The 23,489-nt window shown below is 40.4% G+C and overlaps 1 protein-coding gene and 1 pseudogene across 3 annotated transcripts in view; both read left to right on the top strand.

The window, feature by feature from the left end:
- The window catches only part of CCDC18 (coiled-coil domain containing 18), a 149,227-nt gene that overhangs the window by 124,586 nt on the left and 1,152 nt on the right, over positions 1-23,489 (top strand). For all 3 annotated transcript variants that reach the window (XM_054721376.1, XM_054721374.1, XM_054721375.1), the window contains exons 27-28: positions 6,892-7,092; positions 11,322-11,789. In XM_054721376.1, coding sequence (XP_054577351.1) covers positions 6,892-7,092; positions 11,322-11,789 — 669 coding nt within the window. The remainder of the gene's footprint in view (positions 1-6,891; positions 7,093-11,321; positions 11,790-23,489) is intronic.
- Positions 3,817-5,314, top strand: LOC103298003 (archaemetzincin-2-like; annotated as a pseudogene).

Below are 23,489 nucleotides of genomic sequence, written 5' to 3' on the forward strand. Positions count from 1 at the left end.
TTAAAAGGCTGGCACCACGAACTGAACTTATAAGCTCCCACTTCCTCTGAGCACCAGTACTGGGTGTAAGAAGGTGGTCCCCCAAATTAAGAGGTCCTGGTAGAACACAAAACATACTTGGGAGCCAGGCAGCAAAGCAAATATCTTTACTTCTACATAGAAGGGTGCATAGCACATGGTCTGGAAGCACACGCACACCAAGCAGGTGGTCTGCTCGGCTTTAGAATCCCCGACACACGTGACCTGTCCCTCACTCTTGATTGGAGCTCAGGTGCACAGTCTTTTGCAATTGGCTAATTCAAAGGGAGGGATTGGCCTTTGCAGTTTCAAGATGGTGGCCCCCAGGGAGTTGCAAGTCATGTGGCCAACATGGTGGCTGTCTAAACTGTTCTTTGGCAGAAAAGGTGACTTGTTTGTTCTCACACGGGCAAGGCTCTGGGGGCCCCAGACACATAGGAGGAGAAACTGGACTGTCTGGCATTGGGGCAGGAACTGGGGGGCAGCTTTCTTCCAGATGGAGGTGCACGCAGTGGTCATTGTTCCCCTGCTGGGACCTCCCAGGTGCAGAGCTGACTGGCATCCATTGCTGTTTGTTCTGCCCTGGTGATTCCCTGAGACCCTGCCTCACCCAATTTACAACCCCACCCAAGCTGTGGGCAGCAGCCTTTGAATATGAATGGCATGTCCTTTCTCAGCCTAAAACCTGTCAATAAGCTGCAGCTGGGTCAGGGAGGCATAAAGCTATCAATAAAAGGTCCAAGACCCAGCACCAGCACCAGCCTGCCTTGCTTCACAGCTGGACCTCATTTGGTCACTCCCAAACTTGATACAAAGAGGAGGAATCTGCAGATCTCTCTGTAGTTCCTGCTGGGTGGGCCCAGGCAGTGGCTGACTTTGCACCTCCCTGGAGACTCAAGAGTCAGTGTACCCAGTGGTCAGAGTGGACCATACCAGATTACAACTCTTCACATCCATAAGTGACACACTCAAGGGGCAGACTCATTGAGCACCAAAGCCCCACTGAAGCAAGACCTGCCACATAAGGGTGTCTCCTGCACAGCAGCTCTTCTATTGTAATCGCAGCTGGACCCCAAGGCCAATTGGCCTGTAGGTCAGTTCCTCCCAGTGACACCAACAGCAATCAAGGCTCAACTACAACAAGATTGTGCACACAGCCCACAAGGGGTGCACCTAGATTGTCCACCTCAAGTGATTGGGGAAGATGAGCCACTGGGCCCTATAGGACACCTACTACAACTCAAGGATACTTAGCAGCTACCCAATACATAGAAACAAACACAGGGAAGCAGCCAAAATGCAGAGACAAAGAAACATGTCACAAATGAAAGAAATGGAAGAAAGCAAACTACTGGATATTGAGTTCAAAACACAGTTATAAGGTTACTCAAGAATCTTCTAGACACCTCTGAGGAACTTAGTGAGACTTTCAAGGATCTTAGTGAGAATGCCAAAAAAATAGAAAAGGACCAGTCAGAAATTAAGCATATAATGACTGAAATAAAGAATAATATACAGCTATTCAACCGTAGACTAGAGCAGTGGTCGGCAAACTCATTAATCAACAGAGCCAAATATCAACAGTACAACGATTGAAATTTCTTTTGAGAGCCAAAAACCGACTTCTGGGCATGGGCCATGAAGTTTCAATCACACTGTATGTGCACGCCCGCACGTGGTATTTTGTGGAAGAGCCACACTCAAGGAGCCAAAGAGCTGCATGTGGCTCGCGAGCCATGGTTTGCCGACCACTGGACTAGAGGATCCTGAGAATCAAATCAATGATTTGAAATATGAGGAAGCAAAAAACACTCAACTGGAAGAGCAAAAAGATAAAAGAATCCAAAAATATGAAGATAGTGTAAGGAGCCTCTGGGACAACTTCAAGCATATCAAGATCTGACTTATGGGGGTGCCAGAAGAAGAGAGAGAACAAGATATTGAAAACCTATTTGAAGAAATAATGACAGAAAACTTCCCCTACCTGGTGAAAGAAATAGACTTACAAGTCCAGGAAGCACAGAAAACCCCAAACAAGAGGAATCCAAAGAGGACCACACCAAGACACATCATAATTAAAATGCCAAGGGCAAAAGACAAAGAGAGAATCCTAAGAGCAGCAAGAGAAAAGCAGTTAGGTACCTACAAGGGAGTGCCCATATGACTCTGAGCTGATTTCTCAACAGAAACTTTGCAGGCCAGACGGGAGTGGCAAGAAATATTCAAAGTGATGAATAGCAAGAACCTACAACCAAGATTACCCAGCAAAGCTATCATTTAGAATTGAAGGTCAGAGAAAGAGCTTCACAGATAAGAAAAATCTAAAGGAGTTCATCACCACCAAACCAGTATTATATGAAAGTAGAGCCCCAGTGCATGACATTCGTGCACTGGGGGAGTGGGGGGGGGAGCAATCCCTCAGTCCCACCTGTGTCCTCTTGCAGTCCGGGAGCCCTCGGAGATATCCTAAGCCGGCAGTTGGAATCCTTAGCACTGCCGCGGAAGCGGGAGAGGCTCCCACCACCACCACTGCGCTCACCAGCCATGAGGCTGGCTTCTGGCTGAGCGGTGCTCCCCCTGTGGGAGCGCACCAACCACCAGGGGGCAGATCCTGCGTTCAGCATCTGCCCCCCTGGTGGTCAGTGTGTGTGATAGCACCTGGTCATTTCGCCGTTCAGTCGGTTTGCTTATTAGGGTTTTATTATATAAGATGTTGAAGGGTATTCTTTAAGAAGAGGAAGAAGAAAAAGGTAAAGATAAAAATTATGAACAATAAAGTGGCAACAAATACATATCTATCAACAATTGAATCTAAAAAATCAAAAGAATAAAAAATCTGATGAACAGAATAAACTGGTGAATGGAATAGAATGAGGGGCATGGAAATAGAATAGACTGACGATTCTCAGAGGGAAGGGGGTCGGGGAGGGTGCGGGAAGAGATTAGACAAAGATCTTGCATGTATGCTTACTTATGGACACAGACATTAGGATGGTGAGGGCCTGGGTTTGAACTGGGTGGAGGGGAGCTATGGAGGGGAAAAAGAGTGACCTCTGTAATCTCAACAATAAAGATTAATTTAAAAATAAATAAATAAAAACAATACACCATTAAAAAAAAAGGAGTTTGGTAACATCTTTGTGAAGGATTGGTTGGATTGTGGTCACCATGTCTTGCTTAAATGCATTTAGATTCAGATCTCTTTGAAAACATTGTGTCTGCCAAACAAAACATATTTGTAAATCCAAGAGATTACAGCCTTTAGTCTCTAAGGACAAATGTGAATACTATTGTATTTAGCATAATTATTTAATTGATATTAGCTGCTCAACTTAGTGATCCTCAGTAATAATTAGTCCATCGCAAATGTTTGCTAGTTCCTATTCATTACACTTATCATATGGTCTCTATTCTGCTTTTATTTTTAATTATCCATTTTTTAGCTTTTATTTTTGTAAGCAACCTGAAATTATTTATAAGCAGATAGTACATAAAAGGAATTGTAAAATTTGGTTCTAGTATTGCTGTGTAGTATTTGGTACTATTTTTTTATATGTATGACATAATAACATGTAATATAGGTACCACTATAGGTGTCGTCAAAGCCTGCCAAGGGTGAAGTTACTCAGTACAACACGTTTTTGGCCAGGCCCAGAATGCCCGTCCTTGTAAACCCCATTCAACAGAAGAATGAAAGCACTACATAGAAGCACGATGTCAATAGAAGAGACTTCTCATTATCTGAACAGACACTAAAAACAGCTCTCATCTCAAAGAACCCAGCACTTGTATCACAGTATGAGAAATGAGGTCTGGGCAGCAGCGTTTGATGAACAGTCTTCCAGCTGTACAGTGATTTCTTTGGACCCATTATCTTGCATTTGCAATTAGATTGGATCACCTCCCATTTAGAGACTCCCCAAGACTTTGGACACACTTTCAGTTATCCTTAAAGAAGGACACCCTCTTTGGAGAAACAGTTTTTATATACAGTGCACTGGATCTCTTGGAAAGACCAGAATTGTCAGTAAAGAATCTATTAAATGGCTCAAGGGCTACTGTGGAGCATTTTTCTATGGCTTGACAGTAAAACTTCTAGAACCAGTTCCTGTCTCTGCAACAGGGTGTTCCTTTAGAGTCATTGATAGCACAAAGCCTACTGATTCATGCAGGGCATATTCTGAAGTTCTTAAAGAAGACAAAACCTAAAGATGCTATTGTGGGAATGACAATGGTTGATCTGCACTCCAGAAACTCCTGGAATTTTGTCTTTGGATAGGCCTCTTTGATAGATGGTGTAGGACCGTGGTCGGCAAACTGTGGCTCACGAGCCACATGCGGCTCTTTGGCCCCTTGAGTGTGGCTCTTCCACAAAATACCATGGCCTGGGCGAATCTATTTTGAAGAAGTGGCGTTAGAAGAAGTTTAAGTTTGAAAAATTTGGCTCTCAAAAGAAATTTCAATCGTTGTACTGTTGATATTTGGCTCTGTTGACTAATGAGTTTGCCGACCACTGGTGTAGGACATTCAGCTTTGCCAGGAATGACAGCTTTTTATAGCTCATAGTATGAAGTCAAAGTGTAGAGCTGCAGAAAACATCTTCAAGTGACTGTTCAACTTTTTAATTTTTGTCTTTTGTTTCTTTTTGTTCAACTTTTGATAACTTACATTCCTGAAGTGACTTGTGTTTTGCTGCTCAATCCTATAAGTCTTTTGTTGTTGTTGTTGTTAATCCTCACCTGAGGATATTTTTTTTCATGATTTTTAGCGTGGAAGGGAGGGGGAGGCAACCAATCGATGTGTCTCTCAATTGGTTGCCTCCCCCATGTGCCCAGACCAAGGCCAGGGATCGATCCTGCAACCGAGGTATGTGCCCTTGACCAGAATCAAACCTGCAACTCTTCAGTCAGAGGGTGAACACTCTAATCACTGAGCCAAACCGGCTAAGGCTCAATCCTGTAAGTCTTAAACCTATGAAATTTGAGACATATTTGGACTTAAACACTGACAGTGGCTTGCAGACCTAATGCAAAGCTCCAGCCACTTGAAAGAAGCTGACTAGCACCCCTAAACCTTTGCCCTATCTACTTACCCAAGTTGCAGTGTACTATTGTCTTCAACATTAGAGAAAGTTACAAAGGGCTGGTGGGGTGGATTGATGATGAACCTGCTGACGCACCTGGAGTCACTCTGAAACATAGTCATGAAGATAAGTGAACTTGCCAAAACCTTTATTGAAGCCTTTAAGGAATGGAAAGAGTGGATAATAAATTGCCATTGCTACTCTCCAAAATAAGGAACTTCAAATAGGAGTAATTAAAATAAATACTTGCATGGCTAATAAAAAATAATGTTTTTCTCCTATGTATTACTTGACAAAGATTTATTTCTAAAGTGTGTTTGATTGAATATAAAAATGAGAGAGTATGTCATTAAAGTAACAGAGTTAGAAAAAGGGATAAAAAATAATTTTTAAGTATTTTTTAAAATACAGGCTTTAGAATTGTCAGAAAAGTCACTTAATAATAATTGCTAGCCTCATTCTCTAAGGAGCCCGTCCACCTTGCCTTTCCCCACCCCCTTCCCCCAGGCATGATTTCCTTGCTTCTTTCTCCTAAGCTTCAAGGGCCCTTCTTTTGCCTCTGTAACATTTCCTGAAGCCCATTTCTTCTGTGGCTCACTTCTTCTACTTATGTGACTTAAAATAAACTCTGTGTTATAAAATAATAAAAATAATAATGATTGCAAAACTCATTTTTATAAAAATATTTGTTGGCATTTAAAATATATATTTTTTTATTGATTTCAAAGAGGAAGAGCGTCTGCAGACCGATGCTTTATCCATTGAGTCAAACCAGCAAGGGTGCAAAACTAATTTTTTTATGGCCCTGCCTATGTGGCTCAGTGGTTGAGTGTCGACCTACATACGACCGTGGAGGTCACGGTTAGATTCTGGGTCAGAGCACATGCCTTGGTTGCAGGCTCATCGCCAGTAGTGGGTGTGCAGGAGGCAGCCAAGCAATGGTTCTCTCTCATCATTGATGTTTCTCTCTCAGAGACTTTCCTTCCATTCTGAAATCAATAAAAATATATTTTTTAAAAACTGATTTTTTTATGAAAGTGAGATTTTAAAAAACTTTTTACTGTGGAAATTTTAAACATTCAAAAGTAGAATGGTATAAATCCTACCATCTTTATTGTTCAACTTTAATAATTAACAACTCTTGGCTTGGCCAATTTGATTTCATATATAAGTATGTTGACCATTTATTTCATCTAAAAGGGAATACTTTTGAGAATGAAAGGGATGCTCTTACTAACTAACCAAGACACCAAGGCATAAAATCCAGAGAGACCTAGGCAAACTGGGAAGTATGTTGGTCACTATATCTTTAACCTCACTCACTTCCCTTCCCCTTCCACATACCAGCTATTGTTTGGATGCAAATCCCAGATATCATTGTTTCATTAGTAAACATTTCAATTTCAATAACTATCTCTAAAAGATAAGGGTTATTTTTTAAAATTATAACTATATCATTATCACACCTAAAAATTGACAGTAATTCCTTAATATCATCAACTACCTAGTCATTGTTCAGATTTCCCCAAATGTCACAAAAATGTCTTTATGGTGATGTGTTCAAATCAGGATTTAAAACCAGTCCATTTTATTTGGTTCTTAAGTAAATTTAAGATTATAGTTCCTTCTCTCTCTTTTTTTCTTGGAGAATATTATCTGTTGAGAAACCAGATATTTGTATTTAAGAACAATTTACTTTCATTTAGGTGGAAGTGAGAAGTAATAGAATATTATTGAAATCAACACCACCCTATTTTCTTCTTTTCCTTTTCAATGTTGGGGCTATATAGATGATTTCACATCAAGAGAACCATGCAAAGTGGAAGCTTTCTGCTGACTCTCAGAAGACTTCTGTTCAGCAACTAAATGAACAGTTAGAGAAGGCAAAATTAGAATTAGAAGAAGCTCAGGACACTGTAAGCAGTTTGCATCAACAAGTCCAAGACCGGAATGAAGTAATTGAAGCTACAAATGAAGCGTTACTTATTAAAGTAAGTAAACATATAAAAGTGTATAAAGCATATGTTGCTGTAGGAATGGCAAACCTGTAGAAAATTTTTTCTTGTTGTTAATCCTCACTTGAGGATATTTTGCCATTGATTTTTAAAGAGAATGGAATGGAGGGGGAAAGAGAGAAAACATCGTGTCCTTGAGCAGGAATTGAAGCCAAGACCCTTCAGTTTGCAGGCTGATGCTCTAACCATTGAGCAACCTTGCTGGGGCTAGAAAAAAATTATTTTGGAAAATTTTTTATAAGAGTTCATTTGATGACATGCCTGGAAGCAAGACCCCAACAGGCTTAGAAAAATGCTTCCCAGAATGCCATTCTGCAGTTTTTACTTGACTTGAGTATATATGTCATTTTTTCAAATAGCCTATTTCTATTTCTTTACCCTGCTGATCATGGCAGTTTATTCCGGAATTTGGAATTAATATTAGTATTGATGCATAGAGATAAAAATTTTAATGTTAGTTCAAAACTGCCAATGTGTATGATTAACATGGTCAGTTTTTTAAGACCTTAAAAAAAGAATAATCTAATTGATAGTTATAAAAATAAATCATTTTATAGCAAAATGAAAATTATTGAAAAGCCAAAAATCTTAATTAAATAATACCTTAGAAATATTTCTAGTTACTAAGCTAAGCACGTAAATCTCTTATATAATACTAGGGGCCCAGTGCACGAAATCGTGCACCCTGAAAGGAACTGTGGGTCGTGAGGCTGTGGTGGGCAAAGGAGTGGGTCTTGGCCCATCCTCCATGCCCCTGCCTGGCCCCTCCTGCACAGCCCCCGGTCCCCTGTCTGCTGGCAGCTCCGCTCCTGCTGCCACTGCGCCCATGTGCTGACGGCGCTGGCCCCACTCACACCTGCTGACGGCACGGAGCAATTGGGGCTGGTGCCAGCAGTGGGTGCAAGTAGGGCTGGCGCCATCAGCAGGTGCGAGTGGCAGCTGCTGCCCCAATTGTCCCTCAGGAGCAGGGGGAGATGGAGAAGCCCTCAGGGGCGATCGGGGCCAGCAGCCGCCGCTTGCACCTGCTGACAATGCCGAGCGATCAGGACCAGCGCCAGGCGCCAGCAGCAGGTGCATATGGAGACTCTGGTGCCGGCAGCAGGTGCGAATGGGGCTGGCGCCGGCAGCAGGTGCAAGCACCAGGTGGGACTGCAGCGCATGGGAGCAAAGTATTTTCAGTAACCACCAGAGGCTCACCCCGATGACAGCGACTGGCGCCCCACCTTGGTCTGGCGCCCCCGCTCACCTGCTCCACCATCCCACCGCAGCCAACACCCACCGTGTTCTGCACTCTGCCACCTGCTGCCGACACCTGCCATGTTCTGCGCGCACCTCTTGGTAGTCAGCACACATCATAGTGACCGGTTTTTCGGTTGTCCAGTTGTTCCGCCCTTCAGTCTATTTGCATATTAGTCTTTTATTATATAGGATACCTTGATATTCACAGTACTAGAAGAAAGCTGAATAGACAATCTAAAATTATGTTTTGGTTGAACACTCTTCCTGGATTTTTAAAAGTGTGTTTTTATTGATTTTTAGAGAGAGAGGAAGGGAGAGGGATAGAGATAGAAACATCGATGAGAAACATTGATTGGCTGCCTCCTGCAAGCCCCCTATTGGGGATTGAGCCTACAACCCAGTCATGTGCCCTGACTGGGAATCAAACTGGTGAACTCTTGGATTATGAGTTGATGTTCAACCACTGAGCCACACCGGCCGGGCTCTTTCTGCTTTTATTGAAACATTAATAAATCTAATATTCTGAGGATTAATAACATACAAAATTATAAAACTTCATTGGGAAAAATTGACTAAAAATTGAAGATTCTGCATTATGTATTCCTTGTCACAGTAGTTATTTTTGCTCATTTGTTAGATATTACCAATGAGATAAATACAATTAGATTGCATTTATTTATTATCCAGAAGTTCTTTAAGTTCAACTACTTTAAAAATTATCAAAATACTGGGTAAATATCAGCAATTCTAAAATTAACTATACATATAGAGATCTTAGAAAGTGTACCGTAATTAGCAAATATTACAAGTCATTGTTTTCTCTTATTATTTTTTTGTTAATCCTCACATGAGGATGTTTTTTCCATTGCTTTTCAGAGAGAGTGGAAGGGAGGGAGGAAGGGGGGGAGAGAAAGAAAAACATGGATGTGAGAGAGACACATTGACTGGTTCCCTCCAAACCCCAACCAGGGCTGAAGAGTAAACCTGCAAGCAAGGTTCATGCCCTTGACTGGAAATTAAACCTGTGACCCTTTGGTGCGCAGGCCAACACTCTAACCACTTAAACACACAGACCAGGGATAATTCCTTTATTTTCTGACACTAGCTCTCAAAGTCAATGTCAACTGGCTCATAGGAGAGAAAGAAGGAAGAAGAGTTGATAGAAGAGTAAAAGCTGGCATAACTGTAACAATTAGAAGTAGCTACCTGGAGGGTGGCTAGGGACCGGGAGGAGGGGCTCGGGGGGCAAAACAGGAGATATCTGTAATACTATCAACAATAAAAAATATATTAAGAAAATAATATAAAAAATTTAAAAAATAAAGAAGTAGCTATAAATAATTGAAAGCAATTCCATAAGTAGCATCATTAAATACAGAGAACAGAAAGAGAAGAGAGAAGATAAACAGTGTTTGACACAATCTTTCCATCTTATTTCCTTTTTAAAAAAAATATACTTTTATTGATTTCAGAGAGGAAGGAAGAGGGAGAGAGAGATAGAAACATCCATGATGAGAGAGAATCATGGTAGATCGGCTGCCTCCTGCACGTCCCCTACTGGGGATTGAGCCTGCAACCCAGGCATGTGCCCTTGACCGGAATCGAACCCGAAACCTTTCAGTCCACAGGCCGATGCTCTGTCCACTGAGCCAAACCGGCTAGGGCAAAAGTGCCTAGTTTTTGAGGGCAACTGGAGTGAGCAAAGCTAAGACCATTTTCTGAGAACCATAAAGGCATCATTATATTATGGCACATTACAATAATCATTACAACAGGGACCTTTTTTGAGTCTTAAGAAAAAGTTGAATGATGGTCAATGTATTCAGTACACTACATTTTATTATAAAAGTCAGGTGTTAAGCTCTAACTTAAGTGGAATCCTACTTTGTGAGATACTGCATTTCTCAATTATGGCTAGATAACACACAAGAGGTTTTTTTAAAAAACTTCCCACATAGCCATATATGTATCAACTCTATAGCTACTTATTAATTGTAATGATAAGAATGTGCTATAAAAAATTTAGCACACCAGCCACTTACAAAGTTTTTTTTAGATGAAGTAGTATAAAGATATCAAAGAACTGATATATACATATTAAACTTGCATTTTGTAAAGCACACTGTGGTAATGACAGTTACAAGCACAGTATTTTTAGAAAAAAATAGAAAGTATCAAATTAAAAATAGCTGATTTAGAAATTTATCTCTTATGGATACCCATAAGAAAAAGAATGTATTTGAACAGGAGACTACTACACATACCATTTAAGTTTTAAAACGAAAATGTATTTTCTTCACTTTCTTTAGGCTTTATGATTTTTCAAAGTATGCAACCTCATTCTTAGGATCCCAAAATTGGGTCAAAAGACCCAATGTAGAACGTGGAAAAATAATAGAAATGAAAAATTTATTTAATAAGGATTGATTTATCAAATATTAGTAATCATTTTCTTAAAGGTTTTTCTCTGAAAATTTTCTACCATAATAAAGCTTTCTTATAATGACATATAAAGCAGAGTAGCTAATATACATTTATTTCCTATTAGAAATTCTGAAGGGAGTTGTGGGTTTTTTTTTTGTATATATATATATATATATATATATATATATATATATATATATTAGATGAACAAAAGATTGTGTATCTTTACACTTTTGCAGAGAAATTTTTAGATGAAGATTTTAGTCTTGACTAGAGAATGATACTGTCATTAACACTAAGCAGAAAAAAATTATTTAAGGAAAATCTAGTTTTTATGGAATTTCTTAGTGTAGTTTAAATGTATTTCAAGTGAACTTATGTAATTGTCCAAAAGGGTTGAAACAGAGCTGGGAAAACCCTGTTTAGTTGTTATAAAAGCAATTTTTATACTGGGATAAAGGTTGACTTAGATGACTTCTAAGAGTCTGTGATTTTATTTAACAAAGGGTATTGAGCATCTCCTATGTACAATTTTTCTATAGGAATCAGAATTAACCAGATTACAAGCCAAAGTTTCTGGACATGAAAAGTTAGAAGATGTCAAGTTTCTGCCAGCCTCCTTCACATCTCCAGTAGGAAATATGTCTGGCATTCAAGATCCAGAATCTACTAAACATGCTCACACAGCTTTTCTCAAGTGTAGAAAACTACGTCGCTCCATTAGTGCCAGTGACCTTAGTTTCAAAACTCATAGTGATGAAGATATTTCTGCAGAATTATTACAGGACTTAAAAAAAATGCAATTAGGGCAACCTTCAACATTAGAAGAAAGCCAGAAGGATCTGACTTACACCCAGTCTGACTCATTTAAACCTCTCACATATGACCTAGAAGATGACAGTTCTGAGAATAATGACTTCAGTACTCTTAGTGGAATGCTAAGATACATAAACAAAGAAGTGAGACTATTTAAAAAGTCTTCAATGCAAACAGGTGCTGGTTTAACTCAGGTATGTATCTTACACATTAGAAGTTATAATGATTTGTCTCCATTGAATATCATTTTATTACTTGTAGAAAATCCATATGTTTAAATGAAGCATGCCATTAGATGATGTACACAAATATTGAAAGTACAAAAAATTCACTGTAAGTTTGGAATACTTTTACAACTGAAAAGTAGAGTTAAAAATTTCGCTTTGAAAAGTAATTTTAAAAAAATAGCCTATATATATTTTTTAAAATAAATCTTTATTGTTCAGATTATTACAGCTGTTCCTCTTTATTACCCCCTTAGCTCCCCTCCACCCGGTTCCCACCCCACCCCATACTCTTACTCTCCCCCACCCCCATCCGCGTCCATAGGTGTAAGATTTTAGTCCAATCTCTTCCCACACCCCCCCCGCACCCCCTTCCCCCAAGAATTGTCAGTCCACTTTCTTTCTATGCCCCTGATTCTATTATATTCACCAGATTATTCTGTTCATCAGATTTTTTATTCACATGATTTTTAGATTCACTTGTTGATAGATATGTATTTGTTGTCACTTTGTTGTTCATAATTTTTATCTTTACCTTTTTCTTCTTTTTCCTCTTCTTGAAGAATACACTTCAGCATTTCATATAATACTGGTTTGGTGGTGATGAACTCCTTTATATTAAATTTTTCTTGTCTGTGAAGCTCTTTATCTGCCCTTCAATTCTAAATGATAGCTTTGCTGGGTAGAGTAATCTTGGTTGTAGGTTCTTGCTATTCATCACTTTGAATATTTACTGCCACTCCATTCTGGCCTGCATAGTTTCTGTGAGAAATCAGCTGACAGTCGAATGGGTACTCCCTTCTAGGTAACTAACTGTTTTTTTCTTGCTGCTTTTAAGATTCTCTCTTTGTCTTTTGCACTTGGTATTTTAATTATGATGTGTCTTGGTGTGGTCCTCTTTGGGTTCCTCTTGTTTGGGGTTCTCTGTGCTCCCTGGACTTGTAAGTCTATTTCTTTTACCAGGTAGGGGAAATTTTCTGTCATTATTTCTTCAAATAGGTTTTCAATATCTTGCTCTCTCTCTTCTTCTGGCACCCCCATAAGTCGTATGTTGTATGCTTGAAGTTGTCCCAGAGGCTCCTTACACTATCTTCATATTTTTGGATTCTTTTATCTTTTTCTCTTCCAGTTGGGTGTTTTTTGCTTCCTCGTATTTCAAATCTTTGACTTGATTCTTGGGATCCTCTAGTCTACTGTTGAATTTCTGTATATTATCCTTTATATCAGTTAGTATGTGCTTAATTTCTGACTGGTCCTTTTCCTTTTTTTTTTTTTTTTTTTTTTGGCATTCTCACTAAGATCCTTGAAGGTCTCACTAAGTTCCTCGGAGGTTTCTAGAAGATTCTTGAGTAACCTTATAACTGTGGTTTTGAACTCTATATCCAGTATTTTGCTTTCCTCCATTTCTTTCATTTGTGACATGTTTCTTTGTCTCTGCATTTTGGCTGCTTCCCTGTGTTGATGGAGTGGCCTTGTGTGGTAGGTGTCCTATAGGGTCCAATAGCTCAGCCTCCCCAGTCACCTGAGGTGGACACTCTTGGTGCACCCCTTGTGGGCTGTATGCACAGCCTTGTTGTAGTTGAGCCTTGATTGCTGTTGGTATCACTGGGAGTAATTGACCTCCAGGCCAATTGGCTGTGATGACCAGCTCTGTCTACACTGGAAGATCTGTTGTGCAGGAAACACCCTTATGGGGCAGGACTTGCTTCAGTGGGGCTTTGGTGCTCACTGAGTCTGCCCCTTGAGGGTGTCTCTTATGGATGTGAAGAGTTATAATCCAGTATGGTCTCACTCTGACCACTGGGTACACTGGCTCTTGGATCTCCAAGGAGGTGCAAAGTCAGCCACTGTCTGGGGCTGCCCAGCAGGAACTACAGAAACATCTGCAGATCCCTCCTCTTTGTATGAGGGTTGGAAGTGCCCAGAGGAGGCCCAGCTATGAAGCAAGGCTGGCGGGCTTTGGGCCTTCTTTTGGAATCTCTGGGGCTCTCTGACCCAGCTGCAGTTTGTTTTAGGCGAAAGGAAAGGCCATTCATATGCAAAAGCCAATGCGCATAGCTTGGGTGGGGTTGTAAATTGGGAGGGGTGGGGTCTTTGAGAATCACCAGGGTGGAGAAAACAGCAATGGCTGCCAGTTAGCCCTGAACCAGAAATCCCCGGTTCTCCACATCCCGTGCCCCCGTGCCCCTGTGCCGGAACAATGATCGCTGCAAGCCCCTCTAAGAGAAAGCCGCCCTCAAGTTCCTGTCCTGATGCCAGACAGTCCAGTTTCTCCCCGTATGTGCCTGGGTCCCCCAGGGTCTTGTCTGGAACTGGAGTTCAGAGCCAGCGGGAGCTTGTATCTCCCTCCCGATTAAAAGAGCAGCACATCCAGGTGCCAGCACTTTCCACGCCTCCGCACCTCTTAGCGGTCTCAATGCACTTTCTTCACCTCTCTAGTTGTGGAACTTCCACTCAGCCAGCTTTCCTGCGGTTCTGGGTGGTAGTTGGTCTGCCGTTTAGTTGTGGTTTTGATGAGGTTGTGAGAGGCAGCAAGTATATGTGTTTACCTATGCTGCCATCTTGATTCTCCCACCTATATTTTTTTATTAAATACAATCTGTATATTTGCTTAAAGGACTTACTCTACCTCATGTTAGGACAGTATTTTTAACTCAAGAATATTGGAAAATGTTCTTGGATCTCCAAAATTGGTTTGTTTCTGGACTTCCTGGAAACCATTCTAGTAAAGATTAAGGTAACCTTTGTTTTGATCATAAACTTCCACAGTGGCTCAGAATATCGCATTCACATGATTTATCTACTCCCATTATTCTTTGAACATATCATACTGAATAAGCAACTATATACCTACTACATTCAACATTGTTTATAAGCATTTAATCTATAGTTTGCATATGGAAGTAAATAATCTCTTCTAGGTAATATTACCTAGCTTTTTTTTTTTTTTTTTAAATATATTTTATTGATTTTTACAGAGAGGAAGGGAGAGGGATAGAAAGTTAGAAACATTGATGAGAGAGAAACATCAATCAGCTGCCTCCTGCACACCCCCCACTAGGGATGTGCCCAAAACCAAGGTACATGCCCTTGACCGGAATCGAACCCGGGACCCTTGAGTCTGCAGGCCGACGCTCTATCCACTGAGCCAAACCGGTTAGGGCTTACCTAGCTTTTTTAAAGTGCCCATTTGCCTCATTTTCAAACACATAAAAATAGGTTTGGTAGCCTAAACAATTTAAAAAGTGTTTTTAGAATGGATTAAAAACAGTGTTATAGTTTCTTTTCATTTCTACATACCCTTTCTCACATTTAAAATAGCTTAGCCCTAGCTGGTTTGGCTCAGTGGATAGTGTGTCGGCCTGCGGACTGAGGGGTCCTGGATTTGATTCCAGTCAGGGGCACATGCCTGTGTTGTGGGCTCCATCCCCAGTGGGGTGTGCAGGAGGCAACCGATCAATGATTTTCTCTCATCATTGATGTTTCTATCTTTCTCTCCTCCCTTCCTCTCTGAAATAAATAAAAATATATTGTTTTTAAAAAGGCTTAACTTACTATTTACATGTAGAAAACTATATAAATGTAATAATATTGTGTGTAAAACAAAATTTACACATATGAAATTGTGGTATAATAAGCAAGACAATCTTCTATAAAAACTGATAAAATTTGTTTTCATTTAGCCTTTAAGATTACAGTTGTGTTTACTATATATTATGAATTCACTTCATTTAGAATTTATTGAATAACTACTATATAATCGCACTGGGATTATGGAAATAAACAAAAATGACTAAGAGCCTGTCCAAACAGAACTTACATTTTAGTGGGGAGACCATCAATAAACAACTAAATAGACATATGTTCTAATGCCAGGTGAAACAAGTGTTATGAAGAAAAGTTGGTAAGAGGATACCTTGTGACAGGGGTACTATTTTAGATAGAGTGATCAAGACAGGCCTCTGACATTTGATCAGAGTCCTGTAAGGAAATAAGGAAGTAAACTATATCAGTATCTGGAGGAAGAGCATTGGAGGAAAGGGAACAACTGGTACTAAAATGCTGAGGTGGTAGCATGCCTCACGTTCAGAAATCAGCTAGGATGTGTGTGGCTGGTTTGGTGCAAACAAGAGGGAGAATAGTAAATGATAAGGTAAGAGGTAATTCTGTGGGGTACGCTAGGGGTCTTATAGTTCCTGTAAGAAGTTTGGATTTTATTTGAAGTGTGATGGGAAGCCATTGAAGGGTTCTGCTTAAGGAGATGACAAGATCTGATTTATGTTTTTAAAGGATTACTCTGGCTGCTTTACGAAGAATGGATGATAAAGAAACAAAGGCACAAACTAGTAAAACACACACACACACACACACACACACACACACACACACACACAAAACTATCTGGGAGGCTACTTGTAATAATCCAGGCAAGAGATGATTTTGGATAGGCAGGAGGAGAGATGTAGAACTGTTAAGAATGATTCAATTTCTGGATATATTTTGAAAGTAGAACCAACAGGATTTAATGTAGGTTTTGAGTGAAATAGAGGTCAAAGAATTTGGCCAGAGTATCTTAGCATTTACTGAGATGGGGAATACTAGGAGATGAGCAGATATGGATGCATAGACATAATCAAGAGTTTGATTTTAGATATATTAAATTTGAGATTTCTATTACATGTCTAGGTTGAGATGACAAATGAGTGATTAGTTTGAGGCTGAAGTTATAATTTTTTATTAAATTTATTGGAGTGACATTAATAAAATTATACAGGTTTCAAGTGTACAGTGCTATAATGCATCATCTGTATATTGCATTGTGTGTTCACCACCCAAAGTCAAATCTTCTTTCTCTAATGTCTCCCATCTCAAACAATTCGATTCTCTACCCAAGTTGTTCATAGAAAAAATGTCTCAGCTGAAAACCCTTTCGTGCTGATACCTCAAAACGTGTCTCTCAGGCAACAAACAAAGGAGAGAAGGCTTTTGTTGCTGGTGAAATAGAGGGTTAGCACAATTTGAAAACATAAAGAGGCCATCAAGAGTGCTAATGTTGCTAAGGGTGTGAAAGTGCTCACAAAACAGCAATCGTAGGTAATTGAAGAGGTAGAAAAATAGTTGATTGGATAAACTAAAAGCAGTTAGCTGGTGATAGCATTTCAGAAACAGTGATATGTGAAAAATTCCTTTAAGGCTAGTAGGAAGTCGTTCAATAAATTTAAGAAAAGAAGTGTTTATTTATAAATTAAGCAGTACATTAGACATGCACTGTATATAAGAAAGGTTAAAACGAAATCATTTAGGCGTCTGGAATGTGTTAATTCAATTTACATTATTTCTAATGGAAAAAATTATTCCGTTTTTGAATAAATCACTTCTTGAACAGCCTTCCGGAATGAATTAAGTTAGAGAAATGAGGTTCCACTGTATATTTGACCTCCTTTACCCTTTACTTCCTCTCCCCTCCTCCTTTGCTGCTGCTAAACTCCATACTATTGCTTGTGTCTATTAGTTTTTGTTTGTTTGGATTGCTTGTTCATTTGTAGCTTTTAGTTTTATATCCCACATGTGAATGTTCTTAACTTTTTCTGTGTGACTTAACTTATTTTGCTTAGCATCATATTCTCAAGATCCATCCAGGTTGTTGCAAATGGCAGTGTTTCACCTTTTCTTATGACTGAGTAGTATTCCATTGTATATATATACCACATCATCTTTTTTTTTTTTTAATTCTTACCTGAGGAGTGAGGATATACTGTATTTTCCATTGATTTTTTTTTTTTAGAAAGAATAAAAGGGTGGGGGGGGGGAGAGAGAGAGAGAGAGAGAGAGAGAGAGAGAGAGAGAGAGAGAGAAACATCGATGTGAGACATATCAATTGGTTGTCTCCCACACAGTGGGGATCATATCTGCAACTCAGGTACATGCCCTTGACCAGGAATTGAGCCCAAGACCCTCAAGTGCACAGGCTGATGCTCTAACCATTTAGCACAGCTGCCAGGGCTGTACCAAATCTTTTTTATCCAGTCATATTGAAGGATACTAGAAAAATTGTTTCCATGTCTTGGTCACCATGAATAATGCTGCACTGAACATAGGATTATATATATCTTTATGAATACATGTTTTCACATTTTTCAGGTAGATACCCAGAAGAGGGATTGCTGGGGGTCATATGTTAACTACTGGAGGCCTGGTGCATGAAATTCTTGCACTGGGTGGGTGTCCCTCAGCCAAGCCTGCCCCCTCTCACAGTCTGGGAACCCTCAGGGGATATCCTACTGACGGTTTAGCCTAAGCCACAGTCTGGCCACAGCGGCTTGGAGCACACCCCCCTGGGCGGATCCGTGGGTCCACTGGGGGCCTTGCTTCTAGGGCAGCCGGTGAGGCGTGCCTTCCCGCGAACCCCCGGTGGGAGTGGCCTCGGAGCTGGGCAGCGCGCACTCCTGCCAGGGACCTTGCTCCCAGGGCAGGAAGGCTCCCAGGGCAGGCTGTGCATCATGCCTGCTCACGAAACCCCCGGCGGGAGTGTCCTCGGAGCTGGGTGGCACCGGGCCTGGGGCCGCAGCCACTTGGATCCTGCCCCCAGCCCTGGTGTGTGGTGTATGTCCGCTGGGGCTAGGGGCGTGCTCTGAGCTGGTTGTGAGCTAGTCATGATGTCCCAGCCTAATTTGCATATTTCTCTCATTATATAGGATATCTTTAATTTTTTGAAGAACCTTCACACTGTTTTCCATAGTGGCTGTACCAGTTTACATTTCCACCAGCAGTGGATGAGGGTTCCTTTTTCTGCACAACCTCTCCAACACTTGTTATTACTTGTCTTGTTGACAATCGTGATTCTTACAGGTGTGAGATGATATCTCATTGTAGTTTTGATTTACATTTCCCTAATAGCTAGTGGAGTTGAACATCTTTTCATACATCTATTGTCTATTTGTGAGTTTTCTTGGGAGAATAATCTATTCAGGTCCTCTGCCTATTTTTAATTTGGATTGTTCGTTTTTTGTTGTTGAGCTGTATAAGTTTTTTATATATTTTGGATAACCCCTTATCAGAAGTATTGTTTCAGATATTTTCTCCGATTTTGTTGGTTACCATGATGGTTTCTTTTACTGTGCAGAGCTTTTTAGTTTGATATAGTCCCATTCATTTATTATGTGGTTTTTTACTTCTCTTGCCTGTGAGGTCAAATTCATAAAATCCCCTGTTTTTTTCTATGTAATTTATTGTTTAGGGTCTCATATTTAGGTCTTTGATCCATTTTGAGTTAATTTTTATGTATAGTGACAAATAGCAGTCTAGTTTCATTCTTTTGCATGTGGCTTTCCAGGTTTCCCAGCACCATTTATTGAAGAGGCTTTCTTTCCACCATTGTATATTTTTGGCTCCTTTATCAAAAAGTATTTGCCCATATACATGTGGGTTTATTTCTGGACTCTCATTCTGTTCCATTGGTCTGTGCATCTGTTTTCTGCCACAGTATCATGCTGTTTTGATTATTGTTGCTTTGTAGTATATTTGAAGTCAGGGAGAGTGATCCTCTGGCTTTGTCTTATTTTTCAGGATTGCTTTGGTTGTTCAGAGTCTTTTGTGGTTCCATACAAATCTGATGATTTTTTGTTCTATTTTTAAAAATCTCATTGGGATTTTGATGGGGATTGCATTAAATCAGTATATTGCTTTGGGTGATATGGTCATTTTATTTATTTATTTATTTAGTCCTCACCTGAGGATATTTTTCTGTTGATTTTTAGAGAGAGGGAAAGACAGTGAGAGAAGCATATCGATTGGTTGCCTCCTGCATGAGCCCTGACCAATTCCTAGGGCAGGGGAGGAGCCTGCAACCGAGGTACATGCCCTTGACTGGAATTGAAGCTAGTACCCTTTGGTCTGCAGGCCAACGCTCTATCCACTGAGCCAAACCGGCTAGGGTTGATATGGCCATTTTAACTACATTGATTATTTTAATGAACACAAAATATCCATTTCTTTGTGTTTTCTTCAATTTTTTAAATAATGTCTTATAGTTTTCAGTATATAGATCCTTCACATCCTTGTTAAGTTTATTTCTAGGTATTTTATTCTCTTTGTTGCAATTACAAAAGGAATTGTGTTTTGTTTTGTTTTGTTTTTAATAAAAAAGGCCATTATTCTGTTTTTTTGGGTTTTTTAATTGTCTAAAGTTTTACATATGTCTCCTTTTTCCCCCACTTGACCCCCTTCCCCCAAAGCCATTCCCACCCCGGGCAAGCCCCCACTGCCTAGTGTCTGTGTCCATTGGTTATGCTAATATGCATCCATACAAGTCCTTTGGTTGCTCTCTAACCCAGGAATTGGTTTTTTTCCTCATTTCTTTTTCTAAAATTTTATTGTTAGTGTATAGGAACGTAATGGATTTTTATGTATTTATTTTTATCCTGCAACTTGACTGTATTTTTTATTTTATTTAATTTTAGAGAGAGAAAGGGAGAAGGGGAGAGAGAGAGAGAAGCATCGATGTGAGATCAGCTGCCTCCTGCATGCTCCTTACCAGAGACAGAGCCCCAACACAGGCATGTGCCCTGACCAAGAATTGAACCAGCAATCTTTCGGTGCAAGGGATGACACCCAACCAACTGAGCCACACTGATCAGGGCGATAAACCAGCGTTTTATATGTTAGTGGGAATGATCCAGTAGACAGGGAAACTGATAATTCAAGACAGAGAGTAGAACGAATAAAATTCTTAAGGTAGGCTGAAGAAGATAGGACCCAGTAGAGAAGCAGAATTGGCCTTGAATAAAGAAAGCAGTTCATCCACTGCTGTGGGAAAGAAGACAGACTATATGGATACAGAAACACGTACAGTGGAAGATTTGGTGGGAAGGAAGGAATTTATTTATTGTCTTAGTGAAATAAGAAGAAAGAGTATCATTTAAGACATAGAGTATCATCTGTTGTAGGTTTAGGATCAGGGAAGAGCCTGCCTGGTGTGGCTCAGTGGTTGGGCATCGACCTATGAACCAGGAGATCAGGGTTCAATTCTCGGTCAGGACACATGCCTGGGTTGTGGGCTCAATCCCCAGTGTGGGATGTGCAGGAGGCAGCTGATTAGTGATTCTCATCATTGATTGTTTCTGTTTTTCTGTTCCTCTTCCTTCCTCTCTGAAATCAATAAAAATATGCAAACTACTTTAGACATTTCCTAAGAAAATTCAGCCAAAGTTAAATTCTATCTATACTAATGATCTATACTAATAAAAAGGTAATATGCAAATTGGTCATGATGCCCTCACAGTAACAACCGAACAGCAGGCTGTGTGGGGCAACAAGGCTGGCAGGGGGGTTAGCAAGGGACGACCAAACAACTGACCAGCAGGCTGTGTGGGATGACTAGGCCGGCGGGGGAGGGGGGGGCAGTTGGGGGCAACTAGGTCGGCGGGGGGGGGGAGGGGGGAGTTAGGAATGATCAAGCAGGCAGGCAGGTGAGCAGTTAGGAGCCAGTGGTCCTGGATTGTGAGAGGGATGTCCAACTGCTGGTTTAGGATCGGGCCAAAACTGGCAGTTGGACATCCCCAAGGGGTCCCAGATTGGAGAGGGTGCAGGCTGGGCTGAGGGGACGCCCTCCCCCCCATGCACGAATTTCATGCACTTGGCCTCTGGTATACATATGGTTGTTTATTGTAGTGATACTCCAGTGAGTTTTAAATTTGCATTAACCATAGTTACTACTCACTTCTTTCTTTTTTAAAAATTTTTATTGATTTCAGAGAGGAAGGGAGAGAGGGAAAGATAGAAACATCATTGATAAGAGAGAATCATTGATCGGCTGCCTCCTGCACACCCCACACTGGGAACTGAGCCCGCAACCCTGGCATATGCCCTTGACTGGAATCGAACCTGGGACCCTTCAGTCTGCAGGCTGATGCTCTATCCACTGAGCCAAACCAGCTAGGGCAACTACTCATTTCTTTAAGCTCACCTGGGACTCTCATGGCTCATGAGCCTCAAATTGCATGACCTTAATCTTGTCTTAGATAGAAGGGATGGGCTCAGAACTCACTTCAGGGCTCCTTTGGAACCCATTCTGGGACTTATGCTTGACAAATGCTCATCTGAGGGTTTTCTTCAATTCTCTGATCCTCATTACTTGTGTTATACATTAATCTTAAGGGAAAAGTAATGAAAGGCATCTTTTCAATGCTTTTCTGTAGGGCTTCCATTGTTTTATTTTCTAATTTCACTGTTGGTTTTTTTGTGTTTTTTTATAGAAGGTAAGAAAATTCAGAGTGAGAACTGCTACTATTGAAACTTTGACTTGCTATGGTTTTACTGTTTATGGTCATTTACATATACATTGCATTAATAAATGTGTACTGCCTTGTAAATTTTACATGAGATATTTAAAATTATCTTTACCTGTCATGTTAAAAAATCTTTTTCTGCCCTAGCCCGTTTGGCTCAGTGAATAGAGCTTCGGCCTGTGAACTAAATGATACAGGTTTGATTCCAGTCAAGGGCACATGCCTGGGTTTTGATCTCAATCCCAGTAAGGGGCGTGCAGGAGGCAGCCCATCAGTGATTCTCTTTCAACATTGATGTTTCTATCTCTCTCTCCCTCTCCCTTCCCATGATCTACAGGCTAGTTCTGGTCCTCAGCTTATTCACCCACTACTAAAGTATAACTGCATTGGTCTCCAATTTACAAAAATAATTCTTAAACTCTTTTAAGCCAAGTAAACTATTGTTTAAATGAAGTGTTATAAAGAATTCCAAATATGTCAATCAGATGCAAAGATAACTTATCTGATTGAGGGAGGGTTGTGTCTGATTTTTACCCAGCTATGTGCTCACCCTGTTTCATGACTGCCAGTTTGGCTCAGTGGATAGAGCATCAGCCTGCAGACTAAATGATCCCAGGTTCGATTCCGGTCAAGGGCACATGCCTGGGTTGTGGTTTCGATCCCCAGTAAGGGGAGTGCAGGAGGCAGCCGATCGATGATTCTCTTTCATCATTGATGTTTCTATCTCTCTCTCCCCTCTCCCTTCCTCTCTGAAATTAATAAAAAATATATTTTAAAAAACACCTTTTTCTTTGGAATGGTGAATGTAAAGTTTAAAAGCTTGGTTTGAGGTGTCATCGGCTATTAAACATTTGTTTCTGACTCATGGTGTGAGTTTCACTTCTATAGAGAGTAAAACCAGCTGGCCAAGTCTGATAGCATTTAACTCATCTGCCGATTTGGACCTTAAACTCATTATTGTAAGCAATGGAAGGGCCAGGAGGAATTGTTGGACTGTGCTTAGGGCATCAGTTGGCCTTAATGGAGTCCCACTCCAGAGAGTGTAGTCTTAAAATCCACTGGTACAGCAGAATATAGACATTGGTATGTGAGAAGTGCTTAGTAAGTGTTAGCTCCCTTTCTTCTGTTACAGCCCATATACTAAATTTCCTACACTTAGCTATGTTGGCAATTTCATTCACAATAAAACCTCTAACAGCAGTATTCTGCTTTCAGACTCTGACAAAAGCTTCAGAACTCACAAATACTACACATACACAATTTCAGTGAAAGTGTTGTTGATTGATTAGCCAAGTCATAGTTTATTTGGAACTTATAAGAAGTACTAGAGGCCCGGTGCACGGATTCATGCACTGGGGGTGGGGGGGGTCCCTCAGCCTGGCAT

The sequence above is a fragment of the Eptesicus fuscus genome, chromosome 9 (genome assembly GCF_027574615.1).
Source record: "Eptesicus fuscus isolate TK198812 chromosome 9, DD_ASM_mEF_20220401, whole genome shotgun sequence".
In the NCBI taxonomy this organism is placed as follows: Eukaryota; Metazoa; Chordata; class Mammalia; order Chiroptera; family Vespertilionidae; genus Eptesicus; species Eptesicus fuscus.